The following is a 26,438-nucleotide window of genomic DNA, read 5'->3' on the forward strand; positions in this document are numbered from 1 at the left end:
CATCAAAATAGAACCAAGAAATGTTAATTTTTCCACACTTCACTTCATATTTGGTATTTCAAGTCTTATGTACCCTGTTTGAAAGTTGAATATGAAGAGGAACTTAATCTTTCAGAACGACAGTTAACCTATGCACATCCCTAAAGCAACAAAAGAATGGGCCTCACCAGAATAAAATTAAGGTTTTGGAATGGCCCAGCCAGAGTTCAGACCTGAATCCCATCAAACATCTGAGGGGTGCTGTGAAGAGGATTGTGCACATGAGATGCCCTCACAATCTGCGAGATTTGGAGTGTTTTTGCAAAGAGGAGTGTACAAATATTGGCATATCAACATGTGCCACTCCCATAGATTCTGAGTGCTGCAATAAATGGCAAAGGTGCTGCAACAAAAGTACATTTATAGCGTTGTTTGTTTTTAAATTACATTGTATAGGTTATAGTTTACAGTGGAAAAAGAAGTGAAATTATTTGTCTTTCTGTCATTTTTTAATCACAAAAACCTGGCATTAGGACAGGGCTGTGTGTATACACTGTGTGGTACCTTTAACATTTCTGATTGGAGAGAGAAGTCTTCTGCTCTTCCCTGATAGGGTGGAATTCTCTTGTGCTTCTCTGCAGTGTGCGAATAATGAGTCAGTTGGGGACTGAGTTGAACTCTATACTCTGTCCTCACCATCGACCAGGTTTTGTTATGGTGTGAAGAAGTATTGACCGGATGAATCAACAAAGTCATGAATTCAGAATCACGGGTGTCGTTCTACTGGGCCCGGAGTGGCAAAGTCATTGTCATGACTCATGACCATGCTGAATTTATGAAGATGTACTAAATTGCAAAATCTAAACATTTCTGACTTGTATTATCAGATTCATCTGAGCAGAAAATAGTCCTACTAAAGTGCTTAACACTTTCATCTGCGATTAGCTGATTGTACACACACAAACTTAAAGATAGATAACATTTGGTATTCAGTATATTCTGTATGCCATGTTAACATAGCGTAGTATGCCCCAATGCCTAGAAGGTTGGTTATGAAATATTGTTTACCAATAAAACTCATCATTTTACATTTTACTCAAATAATTTTACAAAATACACGCTCATGAGACTCTTGACACACAGTGTACAAATTTATTAAAATGTGCTATGGAATTCATCCTAATCACAGATTTCATAGCTCAAAAATATGTGAAAATATATCTCTTTGAGTACCAGTACATATCTACAGCCTTACATAAACAAGAAAAACTCTCACACAGTGTTACTGACATGCACCAATATTCCTTGACATTCATGATCAAGAGGCGTTTGAAAATTAACTCCCCCAAATTCTTACGGGTAGAAATAAATGTATTCAATGCTTAATGGGCTTGAATGGTTTATAAAGACCTAAATTAGCATCTTAAGCAGCTATGTTAAATCCTATTTACACCAAATCCATCTTTTATCTGGCATCTTGAATAAATAAGAGCATTTGGTGGCAAATGCACTAATAAGGCCTATCAAGCATTTCATTAAGCCGCGATAATGAGAGCGAGAGCCGGCGCTGGCATCAAAAGCGTTTTCGCCTCGGGCAGAACTAATGCACAGGACCTTTCATTAGGAGAATTAGCACCATTACATGCCACTTAGCGGCGGGGTGCCGTGGTAACCACACTCTAGAAGTGCTGCTTAGAACCAACTTAAAGGTCCCGTATGTAATTTTAATGGTTTATTTTCAAAAATGTAAGCTGCCCATTAACACATTTGATCAGTACAGTGCAGTGTGTTTTGCAGTCAAAGATGTCTATGACTGGTAATTCAATATGGCAGATATGAAGAAGATCCATGTATTTATGTCTGCAAAGTGTACATTTCCAAGTCATAATAAAATGATGATGGAAATTGATGGTGGCGGTAGATATGCATGAAAAAGATAACATTTATGAATGGGCGGTATACAGTACATTCTAGTGATAAACTACTAAAAACATTACATACTCTGCCTTTTAAAGGATATGTTTGATAGATTTTTTAAAATTGGGTTAACTTAACAGGCACTGTTTTTCTGCCTCTTCTATCCAACTACTATGACAATCAAGTTACTTATATACTGTAGTGCAAGTTTACTCCCAAAAAAGGAAATAAGTCCTACATTTCCTATGCAGCTGACTTTTTTTGCTAGCACATATTTTTAAGATGGTTTTACAGTTGTTTACATTTTTTTTCCAATTTAAATACACATAGATCACATCACGCGTGAACGTGCAGTCAATCACAAGTTCCATAAAAGTTTTTTGTTTCCACAAAAACAAGTTCCATAGCAGCAGTGTTTGTAGGGTGGGAATGTGTGATATGGTCGAGGAGGTCTGTTGGACAGAAGTGGAAGTGCTGGTTGCAAGGAGGTAGCCAGGGGGTGGTGTTAGCATCAGGGTTTGTGTCGAAATAATTATAATCTGGAGCAAAAGACTTTGCTTTATATTGTTTCTTTATATGCTGTTTCACACTGCCTGTTCCCTTTGTATTACACTCTGCTCCCTAGGCCTAGATGATTTCACCAGGGAACAATGTGATTAGGATGCTACATTTGTATGTTGCCTCTGAAGAGAAACAATGTGATTTCTTTGAATTCCCATCCCCGTCTTTTAATAAATACAACCGTCGCTGGAGGGGGAGACGAGAGAGTATTCTGAAAGCCAAAAGAGCAAGTTCTCTGCAATCTTGTACTCTCCCCCTTTCGCGAAAGCTATTACACTTTGATCGAACTTGTCGTGGTCTCATTGTCAAATTGATTAGTCATAATTAATTTCCTTAACAGTTTGGTATCCAGAGTGGAGGGGGGAGGGTCGTGGTGCTGTTGTGTCAAGTAGTGGAAATCGGGGTTGTGCTGTTGGTCATGTCAGGTCATGGGGTGGTAGTTGGTGGATACTGGGTTGGTGTCAGGTAGTGGTGGATTTTGGGATGGTGTCAGGTCGTGGTGGATGTTGGGTTAATGTCAGGTCTTGGTGGATGTTGGGCTGGTGTCAGGTCGTGGGGCGGTGGTGTTGGGGTGGTGTCAGGTCTTGGTGGATGTTGGGCTGGTGTCACGTCGTGGGGCGGTCGTGGTGGATGTGGGGCTGGTGTCAAGTCGTGGGGCGGTCGTGGTGGATGTTAGGCTGGTGTCAGGTCGTGGGGCGGTCGTGGTGGATGTTGGGTTGCTTTCAGTTCTTGGTCGATGTTGGGTTGGTGTCAGTTCTTGGTCGATGTTGGGTTGGTGTCAGGTTGTGGGGCGGTCGTGGTCGGGGTCCTCCATGATGGAGCGGAGGGCATGCAGCGCTTCCACGCTCACCTTCAGGCTGCCCACCACCTCACTGCTGTCCACAGGGTCAACAACTACCAGCACAAACACACAGCACAGGGAAACACAACAGGAAGACAAGCGGTTAGAAAGGATATGTAATAAACTAAAATAAGTCCAGACTATTACCACATCATCACTCAAATTCAATACAGAGTACTTTTAGTACAGCTCATTCGTAGATAATGAGAAAGCCATTAAAGTTTCAGTTTTTCTCTTTTTATTTCAATATGAGTTTTTAGAAAGATTCTTTTCAGAGGAAAAATCTCTGTTGTGTTCAAGTGAAAGCCACAAAAGAAGGTAAAGGGCTTTGTTACCTCCGCCAAGGAGGTTATGTTTTCGGTCGCGTTGATTTGTTTGTCTGTCTGTTTGTTTGTCTGTCAGCAAGATAACTCAAAATTTATGCACAGATTTTGATGAAATTTCTAGTTAAAAAAAACGCCATTTATGTGTAAACAGTGTGTGAATGTCTTGACGTACTGTTTAGTGAGACGTCCATCATGTCCTGTTGTTTCTCCAGAATGTCCGGAATCCTCAGATAGGCCACGCCAACATCCTCACACTCTTGCTCCTGCTCTTCCTCCTCCGGTGGGTCACTCACCACTGTGAACCTGATGCTGAAAACACAGATGGGGGACCACAATTAATATCACTCGATGCCCATGATGCTAAAGTCATTTTGGATCCTGATGTTCAGTACCAGTGATGCTAAAGCCGGTCAATTCAGTTTTTTTATGGTGCAGTATTGACACAGGCATAGAATTACATTTTCTGTGGGCGTTGAAATACTGAAAATGCTCTGGCACTGCTGGGTTGTATGATTCAGAAATGGCTGGCATCCAATGAGTTAACCATGGGACTGGTTGACCTCGAATATCACACTTACGGTATCTCTTCTTGCAATTATCTCCCATGTATGATTATAGACTAACAATTACTTGACAGGTCTTAAAAATCTTTCACTTTCACTTCACTTTCTATGAGTCACCCACCACCATGAACTTCATGCTGAAAGCACAGATGACAGGTTAAGTCTTTATTTTACTGTCTCCAAGTTGTATTCCAAATTATTATACAAATGGTAATTTTCCTTGATTTTCCCAAATAGTCAATATAGTAAGTGAAAGTCGTAATAATTGTCAACTAAAGCTAGGCTTACACTGTGCGAGTTTTGCCCCGATTTTGCCCCGATTTGGCACTCGCACGACTTTTTGAGAGTCGGGCCGATTTCTTGCTCAATCGCAGGTCAATCGTGAGTCTCGCATCGTGCAGTGTACATGGGGTAACGACAAGCGATGTCGCCTCACGATCGTGCAATCGCAGGGTCGCCAGAAAATCAAAATGGTTTGAAATTCTGGTCGTGGCTCGTGCGTAAATCGCACAGTTAAAGCAGTGCTACGACCCGTTTTGACACTTCACATGCACAAATTAATAGGGCCGTGCGATTCGCTGTTGAGCGCAACCTCATCTCCACCTCAGGTGCGCATGTTCCCTCCTCTGCAGACCGGGGAAACATGCCTGTCGCGTCGTACGGTGGAAGCATTTCGCTCGCATCCGACTGTCGGCTCGTGTAGTGTGAGGACGTGAGTCGTGAGCTGTGAACTTTTAAACAGTGAAATTCCATCCTGCAGTGTGAGCAGAAGCTTAAGACCCACGAGTGAAAATATCGCACAGTGTATGCCCGGCTTTAATCAACCATTACAGTAGGCTACAAATGTTCAGATGTTATTGCTCCAAGCTCTGGCTAGCTTTACCTCTCGTGGTGCTTGGCTCTGCCGTCCAGCATGGCCCTGAGAGCCTGTCTCCTCGCCTGATTCTTCTCCACGTCCACATGAATCACTACAGGACAAAGCAAAGGTACAGTCAGAACAACACAGCAGAAGCCACACTCCAGGCCATGAGTCTTTTTTTTAAAAGCGTCAGGGTGGCGCAACCAAAGCTAATGTCACAATTATCTGAAGCTGGTACATTGATTAATTGTACAACATGCTTCAGTTAAGTGGAATAATAATCATAGTTTAATCTATGCAATAGGGACATTAGCTGTGGTTGTGCCATAAGCCTTTGACTTCGATATTCGATATTCGAATATAAGTCGAATTTTAAGAAAATTCGAGACATTCGAACGAATATTAATTGGCCATTAATATTCGAATCTGACATGGGTATTGCTTTTTTGGGCATTTCATTGTTATTGATTAAAATCATTTCCTTGTAAACATTGCAATTCACAGTCTCAATTTATTTTTTCCATGGCTGGTTAATCACTACAGCTGTGTTGAGGAGAGTCGCGTGCGTGGCTCATCTCTGTGTTCCGTAGCAGGACACTTGCGGCAGGCAGTCTCCCCCAGAGTCCGCATAACAAGCAGATGAGTGCTGCAGAGTTCCATTCAAGTGAATAACTACAGTTAATAAACAAAGCATCATCACATTACTTTCTGGAGTTGTTGACGAGTTTCTGGAATTATGTGATTCAACCCACAAGTACCTGCGATTACGCCAAGAGTAAGATAATAACTTCTTGTTTTTTGGATTTTGACCAAATTAGCTTCGTTGGTCTGGGTGTCAGATCAGGCAGACTCCAGGTGATGATTTTGTTAGCATGCTTTTAGCATGTTTTTAGCGCACTGCTAGTTTGTGTAATGTTCGTTTTTAGACGAGAGCAGTCATCTTACCTGGACCTACAAACACACTACCTAAATGTCCGTCATTAGTGATAGAAATGAAATGCATATTTGTTGATATTGGTGCTGTGTGCTCAATTCTCATAATTCCCATATGATCCAATTCAAATTTGAACTTGGGCTACAAGTTTGACATGACTGCTAGCTTTGCCATGTTTTAATCTGCATTCACACCTCTAAGTACCGTCTTCTTATAAGTGCTGAACGATCGCTAAACAATAATGGCTGGTTGAATGCATGTTGTTAATGGGCCATTAGGCTACATCTCTGGTTGGAATAGCCTTTTACTAGTCACTGACTGGGGGAAAGAACAACTTCAGCTTGACATCAGGTCTAACTGGGGCAATTTTAATGGTAAAAAATATGGATAAATATTCGAATATATTCGAATATCGTTTTTAATTTAGAAACGAACTTCGACTATGATTTTGTGGCACAAGTCAAAGCCCTATTGTGCCATATGCTACTAAAACGTCAATGACACAACAAAGGCCAAATCTATGTCCATCTGCATAATGTTCACTTGCTTTTCCCTGGATCATTTACCACAGTGATCCAAGACCATTGTTCATTTACCAAAGGGATCCAGGACCATTGTTCATTTTACCGCACACAGTGATCCAGGACCATTGTTCATTTTACAGCACACAGTGATTCAGGACCATTGATAATTTTACCGCACGCAGTGATGCAGGATCATTATTTATATACTGCTCACAGTGATACAGGATCATTATTCATTTACCACAGTGATCCAGGATCATTGCTCATTTACCTCAGTGATACAGGATCATTGTTCATTTACCACAGTGATCCAGGACCATTATTCATTTACCAAAGGGATCCAGGATCATTGTTCATTTTACCGCACACAGGGATACAGGACCATTGTTCATTTACCTCCGTGATCGAAGATCATTTTTCATTTACCACAGTGATCCTGGACCATTGTTTATTGACCACAGTGATCCAGGGTCATTCTTCATTTACCACAGTGATCCATGACCATAGCTCATTTACCAGAGTGACCGAGGAACATTGTTAATTTACAGTGCTGGCTAAAAGTATTGGCACCCCTTCAATTCTGTCAGATAATACTCAATTTCTTCTAGAAAATGATTGCAATCACAAATGCTTTGTCATTAATATCTTCATTTGTTTGTCTCGCAATGAAAAAACACAAAGAGAATGAAAAAAAAAGTCCAATGAATGATCATTTTACACAAAATTCCAAAAATGGGCCGGACAGAAGTATTGACACCCTCAGCCTAATACTTGGCAGCACAACCTTTAGACAAAATAACTGTGAAAAACCACTAGAGTTTCCTACAACGCTCTGCTGGAATTTTAGACCATCCTTGAGGTGATTTGAAGGGTGCTTTCTCCACACTGCCATTTTGAGATCTCTCCATAGGTTTTCTATGGGATTCAGGGGTGGACTCCTACATTATGCTGCAAAATTTGTTGATAGTCATCATACTTCATAATTCTATGCACATGGTCAAGCAGTCCAGTGCCAGAGGCAGCAAAGCAACCTCAAAACATCTGGGAAACTCTGCCATATTTTATTTTAGGGACCGTGTTCTTTTCTTTGAATGCCTCATTTTTTCCCTCCATTCAATTTCAGTTGGCAGGAAAAAATGAGCAATGATCCTGGATCACTGTGGTAAATGAACAATGATCATGGATCGTTGTGGTAAATGAACAATGATCCTGGATCACTGTGGTAAATGAAAAAAGGTCCAGGAAGACAGCGGTAAATACAAAGTAAACAATGATCCTGGATCACTGTGGTAAATGAACAATGATCCTGGATCATTGTGGTAAATGAACAATGGTCCTGGATCACTGTGGTAAATGAACAATGGTCCTGGATCACTGTGTTAAATGAACATTGATCCTGTATCACTGTGGTAAATGAACAATGATCCTGGATCACTGTTCATTTACCACAGTGATCCAGGACCATTGTTCATTTACCACAGTGATCCAGGACCATTGTTTGTTTACCACAATGATCTTGGATCACTGTGTTAAATGAACAATGACACTGTATCACTGTGGTAAATGAACAACGATCCTGGATCCCTGTGTTAAATGAACAATGATCCAGGATCACTGGGTTATATGAACAATGGTCCAGCATCACTGTGTTAAGTGAACAATGATCTTGGATCACTGTGGTAAATGAATAATGATCCTGGATCACTGTGTTAAATGAACAATGATCATCGATCACTGTTTTAAATGAACAATGATCCTGAATCACTGTGGTAAATGAACAATGATCCTGGGTCACTGTGTTAAATGAACAATGGTCCAGGATCACTGTGTTAAATGAACAATGGTCCAGGATCACTGGGTTATATGAGCAATGGTCCAGGATCACTGTGGTAAATGAACAATGGTCCAGGATCACTGTGATAAATGAAAAATGATCCTGGAACACTGTGGTAAATGAACACTGGTCCAGGATCACTGTGGTAAATGAACAATGATGTTGGATCACTGTGGTAAATGAACAATGATCCTGGATCACTATGGTAAATTAACAATAGATACCACATCGAGCACTCCTTTGTATTTAGAACGAAGTCAAGTCACTGCCATTTTCCCCCAATATATTCAACCAGTGACAATGCGATACGCAGATTATACTGTAGGTGGCGATAACATCTATGCAAATTATCAATATGGCGGCCAAAGACGGAAGTGCCCATGGTTAGACCACACCTAAAGGCTGAACATGGTATTCAGTGTTCATGTATGAGTGTGAGTTACATTGTTTTGTTCCCTTTAGAACAGTGGTTCCCAACCTATGGGTCGGGACCCAACCTATGAGTTGCCAAAGATCCACAGAGGGTCGCGAAAGCCTTCTTGATTTTAAGGGGTTTAATTTTAAATACCATATATAGCCCATGTTGAATAAATGACAAAGCATTGAACTAATATATGCATAGAAGCAACAACATGTAAGTGAACAGGTGAACCAAATGTTTCACAATAGTACTACTAGTAATAATAACAGCAGTAATAATACTTGGTGTCTGACTACTGTATGCAGGTGTGTTTGTGTGATCTGGTTTGCCCATACCGTTACTGTAGTTGTAGTGAATGGTGTGTCCAGGCAGGGGTTTGGGCAGGGAGAGGGGCGTCTCCACTGAGGGCAGGTCCAGCACGGAGTACTCCACAAACAGCCGCCTGATGCTGCGGTCACTTGCCACCCTGCCACCGTCACGCAGGGACAGAGACACCACCTCCACACGGATACGCTCCGAAGGCTGAGGCAGAGGGGATTGGAGGCAAGTAGACTGTCAAATCTTTTTCAGAGTTTTTTTTTAACGATAGTTTTAGGGATTTTGTACCTTTAACACATTCACTACCAAGTCACGTAAAAATACGTTTAGCCTACCAAACGTTGGCTCCCAAACCGTAAAATTACGTTTTTACATTGTTTTATTGGATTCTGAATCTACACATTCTAATGCACATTCTGTGTGATTTTCGTAATAATCTGATGAACAGAAATGACATAGATCATGAAAACTCCTACAAAGTCAAAACTCCTACAAAGTCAAAACTCCTACAAAGTCAGGATCTGGATATTTCATCATCTGTGCATTTTATTACACACAGTATTTGAGTTTTATTATAGCCAGTCAAACCACTTCCTGATCACATCACGTCACGTCTCGAGATACTTCCTGGGCTGGAGAATCAAAACACACTTGCCTTGCTAGCTAGCCTATGCTGCCATCAGGATAGGTGTAAAATGGAAGGTTGTAATGAAAAACAGCATGCAACAAAGCAGGAAGTAGCCTACTTTTGGGTGAGTACTTTGGCACGTCTACTTTTATCTACAGAACGAAAACTGCCAGTCAAGTGACATTAGCCAGCTAGCATTTCAGATGCTCTGAACTGCCTGACCAGGTGATTTTTGCACCAAAATAGTTTACTTGGAAGCTACTGGAGTTGTTCTTTGGCCGCGAAAATGCATTTAGACCCGCAATTTAAACTCGGAGGGTCAGAGCGCACCCGTGACAAAAAAGGCTTTATCTCAGTTCGAATGTTCAAAATCGCTATTTTTACCTAAACCAGTGCGCGCTTAAAGTGAAATAACTTCGGAATGGAACAAGCTAGAAACAAACCGTAAAAATGTACAGACAGCGGAGTCCTTGGGCTTTCGAATAAGCCCTGGCATGTGTCTGTGGGTTAAAGACAAAATATTTGGTGGGCGTTCAAAAAATGACATAAAATGATGAAATTGGTTGGGAGTCTACGGCTGAATTCCAAAAAACGGCTGGTATTGAATGTGTTAATTAAGACAGAATGTGTGAGAGAGAGGGACAGGAAATGAGTGGGGAGAGATAGATGGGGAAGGATCGGCAAAGGGACTCAGGCCCACAGACCTGTATTAACCTAGACTGGCAAGGCCCTCGAAATTTTTGGATCTCTCAGAGCCTCAGAATCGTAGTCTGCCATCTTGGTGGAGACTCCCGTAATTACGTAATGACGTCATGCACCGATGGGTTTTTAAAAAAAAATATTTTGTTTGCAACACTGGTTCACTAGTTAAGTTGGGTCAGGCCATGTGTAACGTCTTTAGAACAATAGCTCTAGTATAAATTAATGTTCTAGAAAAGTCTCACTCTCAAGTGTCTCCTTATTTTCACAGCTGCACTGTGCTGTTGTTGCTACGTTACCTTCAGCGTCCTTGGGGGGGGGGGGGGGGGGTGTATTAATAATAGCACAGTTACCGGTAGCTTCACTGAAAACGTACGGCTTATTTAAGAAATATACATACCTATATACACAGTTGTCATTACATCTGAGTTGAGTACATAAAATAAGCTTTACACACGTAAGCATGGCCGATTCAGTGTCACAAATATCCACAAACCTGCATGAGCGGCAACGAAAACAGTCGGCTTCAGGGTTGCCAGATAATACTGATTATTTTCGTCCATTTTTACCCACAGACCGCTTTCCTCAACGGCCCCGATTGGGCGGGAAACCGCCCGATCTGGCAAGACCGCTCAGCTTCAGGCTCTCTAATAAAACGTTTGGAGGTAGTGATGGTTATTTCATTAGTGGAGTGAGAATTTAGACGTTACGACTTGTCAAAATATTATACAAAATGATTGAAACCCACTTTGATAACGTTGTAATCACCGTTTGAAATCGTATGCATTCCTATGGGTCACAGCTGCGATAGTCTCCACTAGGCGGGGCTACGTCTGTGGGAGGCGCCCACAGGGCGCGAAAAAGGCAAAGATGGCTGCGCCCAGTCAATCCGAAAAGCTGCCACTGGCTAGAACCGCCCATTGCCAGTCTAGGTTAATACAGGTCTGTGCTCAGGCCGGCATCAAACCCGGGTACCCGGTGTAATTGTATGGCGTCTTTGCTCATTGAGCCACCACGCCCCCTTTTCAGAGGTCTTTTTGTAAAGGCCAAATTAATCGCGCAATACAGTATCTGTCTGCTGTATCATGGAAGCTAACTCAAAAGCCTTCAAGTTTTATGAACAATGTTGTTGGTGAAAAGGCCAGATTTTGCTAAATTAAAACAGGCTGATAAGAGGGTACCAAAGGTTAGAGCACTGACCAGTAACCCCAGAGTTCTATTTCTATGTAGTCTATACTGCCCAACACATAAACGGATGCACAGACAGACCGACCGACATATTGGCGTGTCAAGTCGCTGTATGAGACAAAAAACTTGGTAAGGAAACTGAGGTAACAGGAGGAACAGCAGGCGTAAGGTTAATTGCAACTCCACCCCACACGCATGCTCCTCTTCCACGGCGTGGCTCTCATACTGTATGTGGAGAGACACTGTCTGGAACAACATGTATTGATCAGCCAATTACAACACATGCTTCGCACACACGCACGCACGCACGCACACAAGCACACACGGTGGAGGGCCAAGGGGACTACAAAACATTCTCTGAAGTTGTTCTGGCATCGTAAACAATGCAGCTGTATGTTGGCAACGAAAACACACAAAAAAAACACAACAACAGGCAGAAATAAACTTCTCATCCAAAACTGAAAGCTCAGAGTTTTTCTTTCTTTCTTTTTTTTCACTTATTGAGTTATTGTTTTCCCTGGACCAAATTCGACCTAGAATTCCCAAATTACTTCGGTGTAGACAGGCTTCCTCTATATATTTGACAAGATAGGTCACTTATAGGTGTTGTCAAATGAAAAAGGCAAACAAAAGCCATTGGTGTATTTTTTCAGTTCAGTTTTCCAAAGACGCTTCCCCATGTGTACTAATACAGTAGTGCACCACAGGGCAAAGCTGGCTCACCTGTTTCCGATGCTGTGTGCTGTGAGCTGGAACGATACAGTCGTCACTATCCGACAGGATCAATTCATTCACATCTGTAGACTCCATCCGGGGCTCATCTGGGGAGGACAGGGGATGCCAAAAGAAGAGTGATCACAAATCCCAATTTACATCGTCCTACACATACGGTAGGCTCCTAATAGTCTTGTCATGCACTTAAATTTAGTCGGGGGGGTCACAGAAAGGTGTGAATTATTGTATGCCATTCGGCACTGTTTGTCGCACTCAGAAAGTTAATTTGCAGAGTAGATACGGTACGTTCCTCCCGCCTTGTTCCTCTCCCTTCTGGAAGGAAGTGGTTGCTTAGGAAACGGTTGCCTCACTACCGTCACAAGAGGCCCTGAGAATGAAATGTAAACACAACCAACTCAAGGTTGCTGTGAATGTTTGTTGTTGTCGTTCTTTTTTTTTCTCGGTGAATAGGAAGGATTGAGGATCAATAAAATCATTCACTCGCTCTGAGCCACAACTTCTCATTATATTCTCTCTCTCTCGCTCTCTCTCTCTCTCTCTCTCTCTCTCTCTCTCTCTCTCTCTCTCTCTCTCTCTCTCTCTCTCTCTCTTTCTCTCTCTCGTAGAGTAGACTGACCTCAAAGGCGGTCCTGTAGGCCAAGGTCAACTCTCATTAACATCATCATTTATGTTCTTAGTGGTCCAACCATCCAATAAAATAATACACACATCAGCTTCTTGCAGTGTTTGTCTGTGTTTGTTTTGAAAGTTACCCACCAAGATTACCGGTATTTACTGCACACACAGACAAATGCACACACAAAACACACCTCTACCAGAAAACTCAAACCAAACATTGATACAAACCCTATGTTAGGCAATCCTCATTAAAACGTTACTACTATTCCTAAGTCAGAATTCCATTTTTTAAATGATCTTATCGATCTGGAATTAAATGACAGAAGATGACAGTAGAAATACTTTTTTTCAATAATGCTGTTTATTTCCGTCTTCTTCTTCGTCGAGATTTTAGAAAATTAAATAAAGGGCACTGACCCATCTCTTGCTTGGGTAATTCCTCGGATATTTCGGACTCCTCGGAGATGGAGAGGGAGCTGGAGGCGATGACTTGGCCCTCAGAGAAGTGGGACTCTTCGTCCTCTTCCAGCTCCTCTGCCACCTGCTCACTCTCCTCTTCCTCGTCCACACCAGCAGGCTGCGATGCCTCAGCAGCCCTTTCAACCTGAACAACAGCACAGATGCAACCTCACACCAGCAACTTACTTGGTGGCACTGCAATTACCCATTGGAAACCGAGTAAGTTGCTAACTGGTTAGCAATGATGCTTTCGAGAAATGGGGTCCAGAATGACATGTCTACTAATAACTCCCACAACATGGGCAAGTAATTTAGACCAAACCCTACAGGCAGAATATGATTTTTTTCTGTGTAGGATTTTGTTTTGCCTGGCTGGTTTGATAGCCTTGCACCATAGGACATTATCGTAGCTGAGTCATGAATCTGATATGGCTCTAATTACAGAGCTCCGTTTACGTAGACTTGAAGCTGTGCAGCTAGTCATTGGGATGGGCTTAGCACGGTGCCTTGTCCTATGGTGCAAATCTAGACAACACATAACACATCACACTCTAGTTTGCCAAGTTACTTACAATACACTAATTAAAAACATTTACAATAACAATGACTCTTAAAAATATCAACTTCTCATGTAGATTAAAATAACTTGTACCTGGTATGGGTGGGGGCCTGTCTCTCATACCTCCCCACCCTTGCACAATTGAAAAGAAGAAAAGCATCAATCCAGAATAAATATATTAAATAATCTCTGACCTGTGGGACTACAGACACACTCCGGCTCTCTGGTGTGGTGGTTGTGCTGCCTTCAGACCCAGAGGGACCAGCCTCTTCCACCTTCAAAGCACAGAAAAATAATCCTTAAGATACACGGACAACATGTAAGGATGAATGTTTAACATTTAAAAATATATATTTTTTCAGTTTTGTAACAGCAAATGAAATTATGGATTTCCTTTTGTATTCTTACCAACAAACCCATTTCCAAGTCTTACCGTCAAGTAAGTGTACATATTGCATGTTCCATGTTTACACTCACACTGCACTGTATAGACAGCATGATATTCAATGTATCAAAGTGGACGATAAACTGTGAATGAGCAACGCAAACTTACCGCATGGTCCTGTGCTCTAACATCCACAAAAGAGACTTTTTTACTGGACGACTTCAAAGTGCTCTGAAGTCGTGGTTTAGGTAAGGGAGTCTACAGAAACATAAGAAGTCAAAAGTTTAAGTAGCGTATGTAAATATATACAGCATATATTTGGTTGCAAATGTCAGAATTATTCTAATCCTCTTTTCCCCAATTTTCAGGACTTTTAATTAAAAACGGTTGTTTGTGAATTATTTACTCTAACATTTACTGGAGTTTAGAGGGAGGAAAAGCTGAGCGCTCTCGATGAACCAGTAAACTCCAAATAAGCTGGTGCTGTTGAAGTCAAATATACAAATGTCCCTTCTTCGTAGACTTGGTGGCCACTGGGCCTACTTCAGGCAACTATGAGTCAAGGAAAAATAGAGTTTTTAAAGCTAAAAACCCTTTGTTGTAAACTGGGGTATACTCTACTGAAGTTACTGTATTTGTCTGTACCTGTGCTGCTAATAGTAACACTGCCATTTTTTATTTTACTTATACTGAAGATTTTTGACATAACATTTTTCAAGTGGAATAAAGTAATGTAAAGCATGTCTATGAAACAAATTTGCAATACACACAATGCTGAGCGTTGTCATACTACCTTCAACACTTACCACAGAAGGCCTGCGTTGAGCAATCTGAGGTAGCAAAATGTCTTTTTTGGTGTCATTCCCTCTCTGCTCCTTATCCTCTTCATCTGAGTCTTGGTCTTTGGAGGTTAGTGGTGTGAGTGTGTTTTTGGTTATGAACTTGGCTTGCTCGGGGGTCACAACACAACCCGGGGGCGGTAGGTAGGTGTACTTCCACTTCAGCATTACCTCGATCTGGCCACTAGAGGTCCCTGCAGGATCCAGCAGCTCAAATGTCCCTTTACAAATACAGAGAGTGTAATATTATAGAAATGATTGTATATAAAAACAACTTTGCAATTGAATTTGAATTTAAAGGAAAAACAGTAATGCCGTAGGGTGGAGAGGTTTTAAGGTATGTGAGCAGGGACAGACATGGGACTCACTAATTCAACGCCCTTTCGGTACTTACCGCTTACGCCATACGACCCTAACCCTAACCCTAACCCTAACCCTAACCCTAAACCTAACCCTAAACCTAACCCTAACCTTAAATTAGGCGTTTGAAATGTTTGATTACCATGTGACGTACCACGTAAGTACCGAGAGGGCGTCAAACTAGTGGGTCCCGGACAAGACATCCCGGGTTGAGGAAGTAAAAACCTCTATGCATTTGCTCCAGCCACACTCCATTAACCAGGTAGATGAGCAAATTAGTGGAATCGGCTGTGTTAGGAGGAGCACAGGCAGAGGGGATATCTGGCAGGACTTTTTGCTTTCTCAGTTTCATCTAGCCTGCTTATTTTTGGACACCAGATGGAAATTAGCATTTGTGCTATTATCTGGCGCATTTACATATATACTTTATATGTAAATGTTCATTAATGTGCAATGTCCTGAAAAGTAAAATAAATTAAAATTTTTTTAAATAATAAAGTTTCCCAGTTTGTCCGCCCTTGCCCGCACGTCTAAATAACTACACACCTGTGATGCCTTTGTCATGAGCGAGGGACAGGAGGGGCACGGTGGCCTTGCCCAGGTACAGCTGCTCCCCTTGGTCCTCGTCGTCGAACACGTACAGGGCCAGGGTCTCCGTGCGCAGGTAGCGGTCCAGGTCGGCGTCCATCTCCAGCGGGAAGGCCCTGCAGTCGTCGAAGTAGGCCTGGTCACTGCTGGGGATGATGGCCGTGTCATGGTCGGGGTAGTCGTAGAGTTTATAGACGACATAGGGGCTGGGCTGGCGGCGGGCGGGCTCGGGACAGGTCAGGTTGCTGCAACAACGGACGGTGACGTACAGCTCGTTTAGGCTGCCCTTGGGGACGAAGAGAGGGGACGGGGTGGCACTCTGCATAGAAAGGAAATTAAAGAATAACATCATGGCTTCATGAGATGGTATATGAACAGTAAAGCAAGATGTAAGCATTATCATGTGGATACTATACATAGCTTTAGTCATTTCGGCATGCCATTTTACGTAAAGCCAGGCTCAAACTACACGACTACCGGCCCGATTCTCGGCTGAAAATCCCCCTTACGACAATCGCTGGAACGCTAGCCCCCAGGACCATCGCAAGCGATTGTCGGGAAAGATTTCCTCGTTGCGGCCGACATTCTAAGATAGAACTTTGGCAGCTCAAAGAGTCGCCGATCGCAAGTCGTATAAATCAAACAGTGTTTGATATTTGCGACTGGAAATAGAACGTCTGGCATTGTCTCGGTGGCTGCGAGCAGGGATAAGATTGACAGTTGCGATTCTCTTCTAGTGTGCGTTCCCCCCCGACGTCAAAGTCGGATACACAATCGGGAGTCGTGTAGTTTGAGCCTGGCTTAAGAGAGCTGTGCATAAATACACACACAGGTTATGGGTGGGTTTGGACTGAGCAGTTTGTCTTTCTCTTCACAGTAAAATAAGCATGTAGACATATATTTCAATTGCATGCAGTCGTCTGTCCCTTCTGTTAAATGACATGCAAAGAAACAAAAATAGAGTGTAATGTTCCTTAAACCCTTTCAAGCAGAGGTCATAACAATGTTGTTATAATGTAGTTAGGTTTTTTTTCAAGAAATAGTGAATAGGATCGCCGATGCAGTGTGCACTGAATGCAGATAGCATCTGCATGAAAAGGCTACTTCTTTAGGTAATACCTGAATGCCTTCACTGGCACTGGTGCTGAGGTAGCCCATGGCTTTGATGCGCTCCTTGTAGAGGCGGATGGACTGCTCCATTGGCACCCGCAGCCTCAGCCAGTACTCCAGCGTCCCGAAGGCCTCGGGCTCCCCCTCAACACCTGCACACCAGGGATGATGCACATCAGCTGGACACTCATTAGCAAACAGCAGTACACTTACAGTGCAATTGCTAATATTATTCTAGTCTTTTTTTTTACTGTAATAGTGGCTAAGACAACAAGACAGGATTATTACTACTGTTAGTATTGTCATTATTATTATTATTAGACTTTAAATTCTTTTAGATATTCTGTTATTATCTACTTGTTCTGGCAGTATCTGGATACCAATAATTGAAATGTCGATTTCTACAATGAATTAAGTCCTTTGCAAGCGGTGTGCAAACCCGCTCCCCTTTTCTCCACAACACCAGGCCAACCCCAATATAGCTTAATGTATTGTAATGTAATGTAAAGATAACTTGAGGTAAGTTACCCATGAGGTGTGAGGTGCCAAAGAGGTGACAAAGAAACAAGTCCAAATGGCCACAAATATATTTAAACTAATGTAAGAGGACTTGGATAAATGAGAAACTTCACAGACACCAACACAGACATAGACACAGACATGTAACTCACCCACGAGGTGTAAGGTGCCGAAAACCTTCCCATGGCGGTCGAGCAGCTGGCTGAGCCTCAGGTGTCCCGTGGCCAGGGTGCGGTAGTCCAGGCCCTGGGCCAGCTGGGCCTCCACCTCCAGGCTGCTGGTGTGCAGGTACTGCAGCAGGTGGTCGTCCATGCGCACCACGTAGCGCGAGGTGGAGTCGTAGGCCGGCCGCGCACCGCGCACCACCGCCGTGGACTGGATCTGGTAGTCGTAGAAGGCGTAGGTGCAGAAGGTGGAGGGCTCGGGGTCCTGCAGGCTGGCCAGGGCCTCGGGGGAGAGGTGGGCCTTGCCCAGGTGGATCTCCAGGAGGTTCTCCCCTCGCGCCAGGTCCACCGTCTCGTCAAACTCGTCGGCGGTGGCGGTGTCCTCGCCGGTCACGTCAGGTCGGAAGACGTGGGATTTGGTGCCGTAGGCCACGTCACGGAGCTGAGCTGTGGATCGATGAAACACAAAACCCTACTGTATAAACTCTGTGTGTGTGAGTGACTGTGACTGTGTGTGTGTGTGTGTGTGTGTGTGTGTGTGTGTGTGTGTGTGTGTGTGTGTGTGTGTCTAGCCTGGCGAGCCAGACTGTAACATGATGAGTAACAAGAAGTATAGTCTGCAGTCAATTTTGTCGCAAACAAATTTTGTTTGCCGGTCCTTGCAGCGCTTAATTTGCATTCTTGTCACCAAACTTGCAGTCCTATTAAAGGGGATGCACCATTTCTTATTTCCAGTGATAACTACTAGTGGTAGCTACAGTCACTCTCATTCTGCAGATACTATGTCATACAGCATAGGCAAACAAACCTTCCAGTTTCTTGATTTTAGCCGCTCTCGTGTCTAAGAGGTGGGCAAGCTTCTCATGCTTTGTTTGACTCTCCAGCTTCAAGTCGTCTAGTTTACGAGTGACCGCCTCAACCTCAGCCTGAATGGGACAGAAAAAATAATTTCATACACTACAATGTAAAACATAATCATTAATAATCTTAGGAGTTGTTTATCATTTCAAACAGCAGGGATGATAAAATCCATGATCAAACAGTAAAAGTATTTTGACTTTTAGAACAGTACAATCGTTAGAGTTGATAGTCAAGCCTCTGAATGCTAAGGGTCACCTGGTAGTCTTTATTGATTCTGTGCTGCATGAAGAGCATGTTCCTAGTCTTCTCCAGCTCTTGAACGGTCTCCGCGTGGGTCACCTGCAACTCTTTCATGGAGCGGTCCACATCCATCTTCACCGCATGGGGATCTTTCTCCAGAAAATCCAGATTGCCACTCCTCTGAACTTTACGGGCCTGAGGACGCAATAAAAAAAGACAGGGTAAAACTAACTGCTATGCCTGATTAAAATGTTAAAGTTACTATGACTATCTCCTATCATCAAACAGTAATTGCAGGCACTATATTGGAGTGGTGGTCACAGCATCAATAACTTATTTGACTAAGAAGATGACTTGGATGAAGGACAATCTTCAGACATGATCAAGACCCATTTTTTCTGCATACCTTAATTAGCATCAGAGCCTCAGTCAGGTCTGCAGCATCAATCTCTTTATCCTGAAAACAAGCACAACAGTATATGAAAATAAATGCAAAAACTGTAAACATGTAAAAAAAAACAATACATTAAGAAAATACAGAGGGTTGTATAAGGAAAACACAATAAAGGGAAATAAAACATAATTTAATTTTATATGAGCTCTTTACTATTACTATATTATTACTGTTGTTGTTATGTACATTTGTGAAGAACTTCATGCGATCTTGAAGCTCCTCTAGTTGTTTCTTTTGCTCCAGGTAACGCAGTTGGAGCTGGGCATTTTCCTGAGATAGAGCCTCACATGTTTCTGAAGAGAAACACACACACACAGTTAGGATCTCTGCAGTGTACAGTACATAGTCCAGACATTAATCATAATCCAAAGACAAGATTTAATAGGGTTCACTGATGTAGGACAGAAAAAAAGAATTTAAAGCACTGAATATATTTCTAAAACTCTTTTTCCCAATGATCAATTAAAATCATTTGATTAACATTTATGTAATCCAAAATTCACGGGCCTTACAACTTTGGTAAATTCCACAGGTACAGGAGATGTGTGACGTGCATTTTGCAACACACCTCTTTCTGCCTTGATCTTATCCAGAATCTGGTTCTTCTCGGTCAGATCTGATTTCAGGGCCATCTCAAGTTGGGCAATCTGAAGTTTAAGCTGTTGCTCCCTCGACTTCCATGATTGGTCCTGACTTACATCAAAGGCACTGCTTACAAAAACAAAAGATCAGAAATTGAAAAGGATAGGATTAGAATTATTTTTAGACAAGTTCACCACATGACACTACATTGCAAGTACAAACGTCTTGCAAACTGCACAACCTCATGTACAGAATGATTTCTCAAAGGTGGGCTTAACCGGCACCTGTCAAATCCCTCCTTAGTGGAAAAAGCTACAACTGCCAGTTTGGGTAGCCTGACTTGGTAGGAAGGTCCAAGATAACGATTATATACGCTGTGAATACTAATAGAATAAGTAAAATTGACAAAAATAGTTTGATAACAGTGAAATAAAAGCAGGTGGCACTAACCTTTTCAATAGCTTATCGCAGTTTTCTTTCAGTAGATCTCGCTCTTTTTCCAGGTCCCCAATGTGGTCTTTCAACTGAGTAAGAAGAGAAGAGAAGAGAAGAGAAGAGAAGAGAAGAGAAGAGAAGAGAAGAGAAGAGAAGAGAAGAGAAGAGAAGAGAAGAGAAGAGAAGAGAAGAGAAGAGAGTTCTCATTTGAATGATCTTTTCCACATACAGTATACTAGTGCATACATTAAGATCTCAGAACAATAACGAATTCTCACTTCATTATCTTCAAATACTCTTTTGCCTCTTTCCACTGCACAATGTATAGTTACATTATACAACATCCGGTTTTCATGGGAAGGCAAGTCATTAGAGCAGCCATTCTCAAACTTCAGAACACCAAGGCCCACTTTGAAATGTGAAAAAATTAGAGATGCACCGAAAATTCTGCCGCAGAAAAAAATCGGCCGAAAACCGAAAAAAAAGACACTTTCGGTTTTCAGCCGAAACTGAGCCGAAATTGAGTGGCCGAATTGGAGGCCAAATAGAAAATGAATTGAAAATGGGCAGTAACTAAGCTAATTTCAGTTCTACTGTAACATTTGAAGACTTCAAATACACATTTATTTTCTTTCAAAATCATGTCAACAGATTTATTGTAACCCGTAATATATAAAAATAGTGAAAAATCTTACTTTTGATAACTTTTGACTGAATTGTAACATTCGGTTTCGGTTTCGGTATTCGGCCAAGAGATTAATTATTATTCGGTTTCGGTTTTGGCCACAAATTTTCATTTCGGTGCACCTCTAGAAAANATTCTGGGGCCCACCAAACCATATAGCCCAATATAACATAATAGGTTATTATATTACATTATGTTTTATTATAGAAAATTACTTCCGCGAATGACACAATGTTTACACATAAGTCCTGCCTAATAGTACACCTTACCGCATCAAAACACCAAATAAGGAAGTGTACTCAAGTTTTTGAACGCACACAAGAAAGACACAAGATAACTGAATAACATGTGATTAAATTTGAGGATAATTTTCCCAGACCTCTCGCGGCCCATCTGCAACGCTGCCGCGGCCCACCAGAGGGCCGCGGCCAATCGTTTGAGAATAACTGCACTAGAGCAATGTTTCCCAACCAGGGGTACGTGTACCACTAGGGGTACGCGAGCACACTGCAGGGGGTAAGGTAAGCATACCCATTAAGCCCACCAAAATCTAAATTTCTTTATTTTTCAATCATCTTCACACAATTTTTTTGTGAAATGATTTCTTAAATAGTAAGATTTACCTCTCTTCTCAATGTTTATCACTGAATTGATGAATATTTCAAAGTACAATATGAAGATTTTTTACGAGAAAAGTGAAAAGTCTGAATGGGCTTAAATGGTACCTTTGGTACCATTTAAGCCCACTTGTGTTCCAAATAAGCTCATATAGTTATTTCTCTATCAAAATACCTGGTGAGGTGTGTGAGTTGAGTTTAAACAGTGGCATAAATGGCATACATGGCATAAATGGTTTCAGATCAAAATATTCTTCCAAAATGTAAGATTTGCTCAAAAAATAATGCATAAAACCTAATTAAACATTACAGCATCTCTTACTTCATATACTTCATAAAATTCTTCATCCAAACAGAGAAATTTATTTTTTCTTATTGATTATTGTTAGTTCATTACATTACGCCTTTTTGACCTACAACTTGAGATTGTACAGCACTTTTTATGTCCCTCAAAGGCATTTTTCATTAGCATGCATGCCAACTTGCATGCATTTCAATGGGGTGTACCATTTAAGCCCACCTAGTACCCATTAAGCCCGCCTATACAAAAAGCTATTTTATGGAAATAATCAACTCCACAAAAACATTTCATGATGCATTTCTTTAAAGATCAATGCCAAACAAACTGGAATATGCTTAGAATTCATACCTAACCACTTAAATTCTCACGGTAGTGTAAGATAAACAGGGTGTGTGATTGTATCAAGAGAATAGCCGCATTTGCTTGCTCATAAAACACATCTTCATTTGAGGGGAAATGCTATAATTCAGTAAAAGACTGCATGTATATGTATAATCATAACATTTGCCCCTTATTTCGCATACTATTAACATACCTTTAACACATTTGGCTGAAAATAGCTGAAATTCTATGGTTTCTGACATGTTTTAAAACGGCAAAGTTTTGAGGCAACTTCTTGTCAGTAGTCCTGAGACTGGGTTCACTTGGACGGGGATAACTCGACGATAAAAAATGTGATTTGTTTGCAATAAAAAAACATTTTGTCAGTTACTAAACCCTTTAATTGGATAGGGTGATGAACAACAAAATTCACCTTTTCCCTTTCTTTAAATTGACCTCAAAGTTGAAAGTGGGCTTAAAGGGTACATGGGCTTAATGGGTACGCTTACCTTACTTGGAAAGATGTTATTATTATAACAAATGTATGGAGCAGCAACATCAGGACAGAGAAAGCGATATAGAGCATGAATTAGGGCGTACTCATGGCACAACTAAGAGGTTTAGGGGGTGCGCGAGACAAAAAAGGTTGGGAAGCACTGCACTAGAGCATCTCAGATGTGGAACAATACTGTTTTTTTTTTCATTTAGAGAAGCGCCAGTCTTATGTTTCGACGTAAGTTTAAGCATCACAAAAGTAATACTTAAACTTGCTGGAAGTGAACAGTGCAGGCAGAGAATAGTAGATGAGAGTGAGATAAATCCACTTTACGTCGGGTGAACGTCCCTTTAGGAGACCTTCGATTAGGAGACCTTCGGAGTCTTGAGGTTGAGAATAAATGGAGTCCCCTTTGAGCTGTAGATGGCGGTAACGCACGTCTTGTGCAAACACCACGGAAAGAGAAGAAGAAGGAGGGACAACGCCCCCTTAGGAGACCGAATTTTGAGCACACTCGTTAGCATTGGATGGGCGGGTGCTAACATATCTTACTCTACTAGAAGATTCTTTGGTGCAGGGTTACAGTAGCAAGGCCACGCCCTCCTCGTGAAGCAATACCTTTGGCATTGCTTCTAGTCAGGCCAGGAGCAATACAAATATTGTTTCGCTCCGGAGAAATCAGGAACTCCACCCACTTTGTCGGGAAGCAATCAACTTGGGGCAGCTCCAACCGCCCTAGGTAGAGGCAAGTTCAAGGCAGTGACGTGTTTTAAGCAGAGATTTTCAATTGGGACTAAGAAAATGTTTTGTTTAAACTTCGGCATAACCTTTTCTGGCCTCGACCATTAGCAAACCGCGGGAGGCGGGTTAACCACGCCGTTTGGGAAACATTATTCGTTGTCATCTTGGTAAGACCAACATCTCAGTACGAGATTTGAAAGTCGATGATAATCAGGCAAGGTTTACAGTGCATTACCTCCTCCAGCCTCCGGTGCTCCAGCACCTTGAGCTGTAGTTTGGCGTCCAGGTCTAGGCTCTTTAGTCTCTCCTCCTTCAGCTGGCTATTCAGCTCCTCCACCTTCCCCATCACCAGGTCATGGCTGCCCTTTAAGCTCTTCTGGCTCTGGAACGGTTGAAAGAAAGAAAGAAAGAAAGAAAGAAAGAAAGAAAGAAAGAATGAAAGAAAAAATGAATGAATGAATGAATGAATGAATGAATGAATGAATGAATGAATGAATGAATAGACAGACATACAGTAGATGTCACTTGAATATTTAGCATTCTTTTGCAATGCTTTTTTCAAGACTATGTGGACTTTTTTGCCTTTATCAATAGACAGGAAAGTAGTGGGAGAGAGACACGAAGAGCTGGGAAATTAGTCTGACGCTGGCCGGAGTGAAACCTGGGTCTCCATGGCCAATCTTGTCTGTATATGGTTAAAAGTTAAAATAAAGTGTAGCTCTTTGAGTGCCATGGACTTGAAAACGAGTCTTTTCAGAATGTATGGCACAGTACCAAAGACTTGATATCAAGTCAATTGCGGTTTTTTTAAGGGGGGTGGGGGCTAACACGTTGATCTGGTACGTTTGTTGTTCACATGGACAAAGAACTCAATCTTTTATGGCTCTTGAGAAATCACTCAAACGTTGAAAAAAGCCTGGCAATCCCCCGGTCTGAATTTGAAAATGGCTAGCACTCAATGAGTCAATTGCCACATTAATATACCCAGAAAAGAAGACTTCATACAGCAATATGTTTCACAATTTAAATGGTGCAACAATGTACTGTATGTTGTTGTACTGATTTTTCATTTCCCACCTCTTGAAGTTGTAAAAACTTTTCTTCCAGTACAATAAATGCATTTCCCTTCTCAGCCAGCTGCTTCTGAAGTTTGATCAGCTCGACGTTATCCTTAATCGTTGACCTAAAAATATCACAAAGGATAATGGAAAAAGACAACGACATCAATGACATGTCACCTTTGTGGTGGGTCGGCAACATTATTTTATATCAAACAGTGACGGAACTCTGCATGCAAGGTGGCCCCAAAATGCTCTGAATGTGAATAGCTGGTTGTTGAATAATTGTAAGTATTTCCTGACACATGTGACACAACTCCCTATACATGAGTTTTCAATGCCATCAAAGAGCCTTTGGTTTACATACAGTGGTGCTCATATGTTTACATACCCCAGCAGAATATACACTTTCTCTGCGATTTCTCACCAAATATGAAGAATTACACAAAACCTTTTTTTTGACTCGTTGCTAGTGACTGGCTTAAGATATTTATTAGCAATTTTTTGTGTTTACTTTTAGCATGATCACAGCCCAAACTACCCAAATGACCCTGTTCAAAAGTTTACATACCCTAGTTTCTGATGCTGAATATGGCCCTGTTTAACATCAGGGATTGCTCTAAATTGTTTGTGGTAGTTGTGGATAAGGCTCTTAATGTTCTCAGATGACAAAACAGCACATTCTTCCTGGCAGAATGGTTATTTCCTATAATATCTTTGGGTGTCTTGCTGGAACCTCACATTTGAGGTTTCCCCTGAGTGGCTCAATGATGTTGAGATCAGGAGAGTGAGATGGTCGCTCAAAAACCTTCATTTTATTCTATCTGAAGCTAATGACGGGTTGATTTGGCTTTCTGTGTCGAAATATTGTCATGTTGGCACTGTTGGAATTTCAATTCAGAAATGCAATATGAGGGGGTTTGGTTGGAATCAAGCCATTGGGCAAGGGAATCATTGCATTGCAATGATCATTGCAAGGGAAATTGTTCAGGAGGCATAGGACAACCAAAAAATAACTTTAGGTGAAATATAGGACAACGTGAAAAAATGTTTAAAACTGTACAGCAAAGAGGCACTTGAGGAAAGATGGGCTGTTGGGGGTTGCCAGGAGAAAGCCATTACTACAAAAATGCAAACATGTTATTTTGCATATGATACACCAAATATCATAGTGAGAAGCATTATAATGCCTGTGACAAAGTCATTTGGAAAAATGAGATCAACATGGAACTTTTTTCAGCCACTATTAACAGTACCATTTGGAGAACAGTCAACGGAGCCTATGATGAAAGTTACACCATGCCCTTCTGTGAAACATGGTCATGGACCACTGATGTCATGGGGACATCTGAGTTACAAATGCACTATTACTTTTGGTCCATACTCGCAGAATGATGAATACATTGCCCTGTGGAAAATACTGGAGGAAACTTGACACTCATCAGCCTTGAAACTGCACATGGTCCATTGTTTGGACATGCCAACATGACAATATTTCAACACAGAAAGCCAAATCAACCCGTCATTAGCTTCAGAAAGAATAAAATGATGTTTTTGAGTGACCGGCTTACTCTCCTGATCTCAACATCATTGAGCCATTCAGGGGAAACCTCAAATGTGAGGTTCCAGCAAGACACCCAATAATTTTATAGGAAACAACCATTCTGCCAGGAAGAATGTGCTGTTTTGTCATCTGAGAACATTAAGAGCCTTATCCAC

General features: G+C 41.7%; 1 protein-coding gene across 1 annotated transcript in view; it reads right to left on the reverse strand.

Moving 5' to 3' along the window:
* Positions 1–1,103: 1,103 nt before the first annotated feature.
* The window catches only part of rpgrip1l (RPGRIP1 like), a 33,575-nt gene continuing 8,240 nt past the window's right edge, over positions 1,104–26,438 (reverse strand). The window contains exons 8-27 of the mRNA XM_063197043.1: positions 24,739–24,844; positions 23,897–24,043; positions 20,516–20,589; positions 20,052–20,191; positions 19,670–19,776; positions 19,436–19,486; positions 19,045–19,224; positions 18,737–18,854; positions 17,917–18,375; positions 17,255–17,397; positions 16,094–16,454; positions 15,155–15,408; positions 14,517–14,606; positions 14,158–14,238; positions 13,363–13,549; positions 12,316–12,413; positions 9,095–9,281; positions 5,071–5,155; positions 3,797–3,933; positions 1,104–3,351 (exon numbers count right to left, since the gene is read on the reverse strand). Coding sequence (XP_063053113.1) covers positions 3,236–3,351; positions 3,797–3,933; positions 5,071–5,155; positions 9,095–9,281; positions 12,316–12,413; positions 13,363–13,549; positions 14,158–14,238; positions 14,517–14,606; positions 15,155–15,408; positions 16,094–16,454; positions 17,255–17,397; positions 17,917–18,375; positions 18,737–18,854; positions 19,045–19,224; positions 19,436–19,486; positions 19,670–19,776; positions 20,052–20,191; positions 20,516–20,589; positions 23,897–24,043; positions 24,739–24,844 — 3,121 coding nt within the window. The 3' untranslated portion in view covers positions 1,104–3,235. The remainder of the gene's footprint in view (positions 3,352–3,796; positions 3,934–5,070; positions 5,156–9,094; positions 9,282–12,315; positions 12,414–13,362; positions 13,550–14,157; positions 14,239–14,516; positions 14,607–15,154; positions 15,409–16,093; positions 16,455–17,254; positions 17,398–17,916; positions 18,376–18,736; positions 18,855–19,044; positions 19,225–19,435; positions 19,487–19,669; positions 19,777–20,051; positions 20,192–20,515; positions 20,590–23,896; positions 24,044–24,738; positions 24,845–26,438) is intronic.

The sequence above is a fragment of the Engraulis encrasicolus genome, chromosome 4 (assembly GCF_034702125.1).
Source record: "Engraulis encrasicolus isolate BLACKSEA-1 chromosome 4, IST_EnEncr_1.0, whole genome shotgun sequence".
NCBI classification, from domain to species: domain Eukaryota; kingdom Metazoa; phylum Chordata; class Actinopteri; order Clupeiformes; family Engraulidae; genus Engraulis; species Engraulis encrasicolus.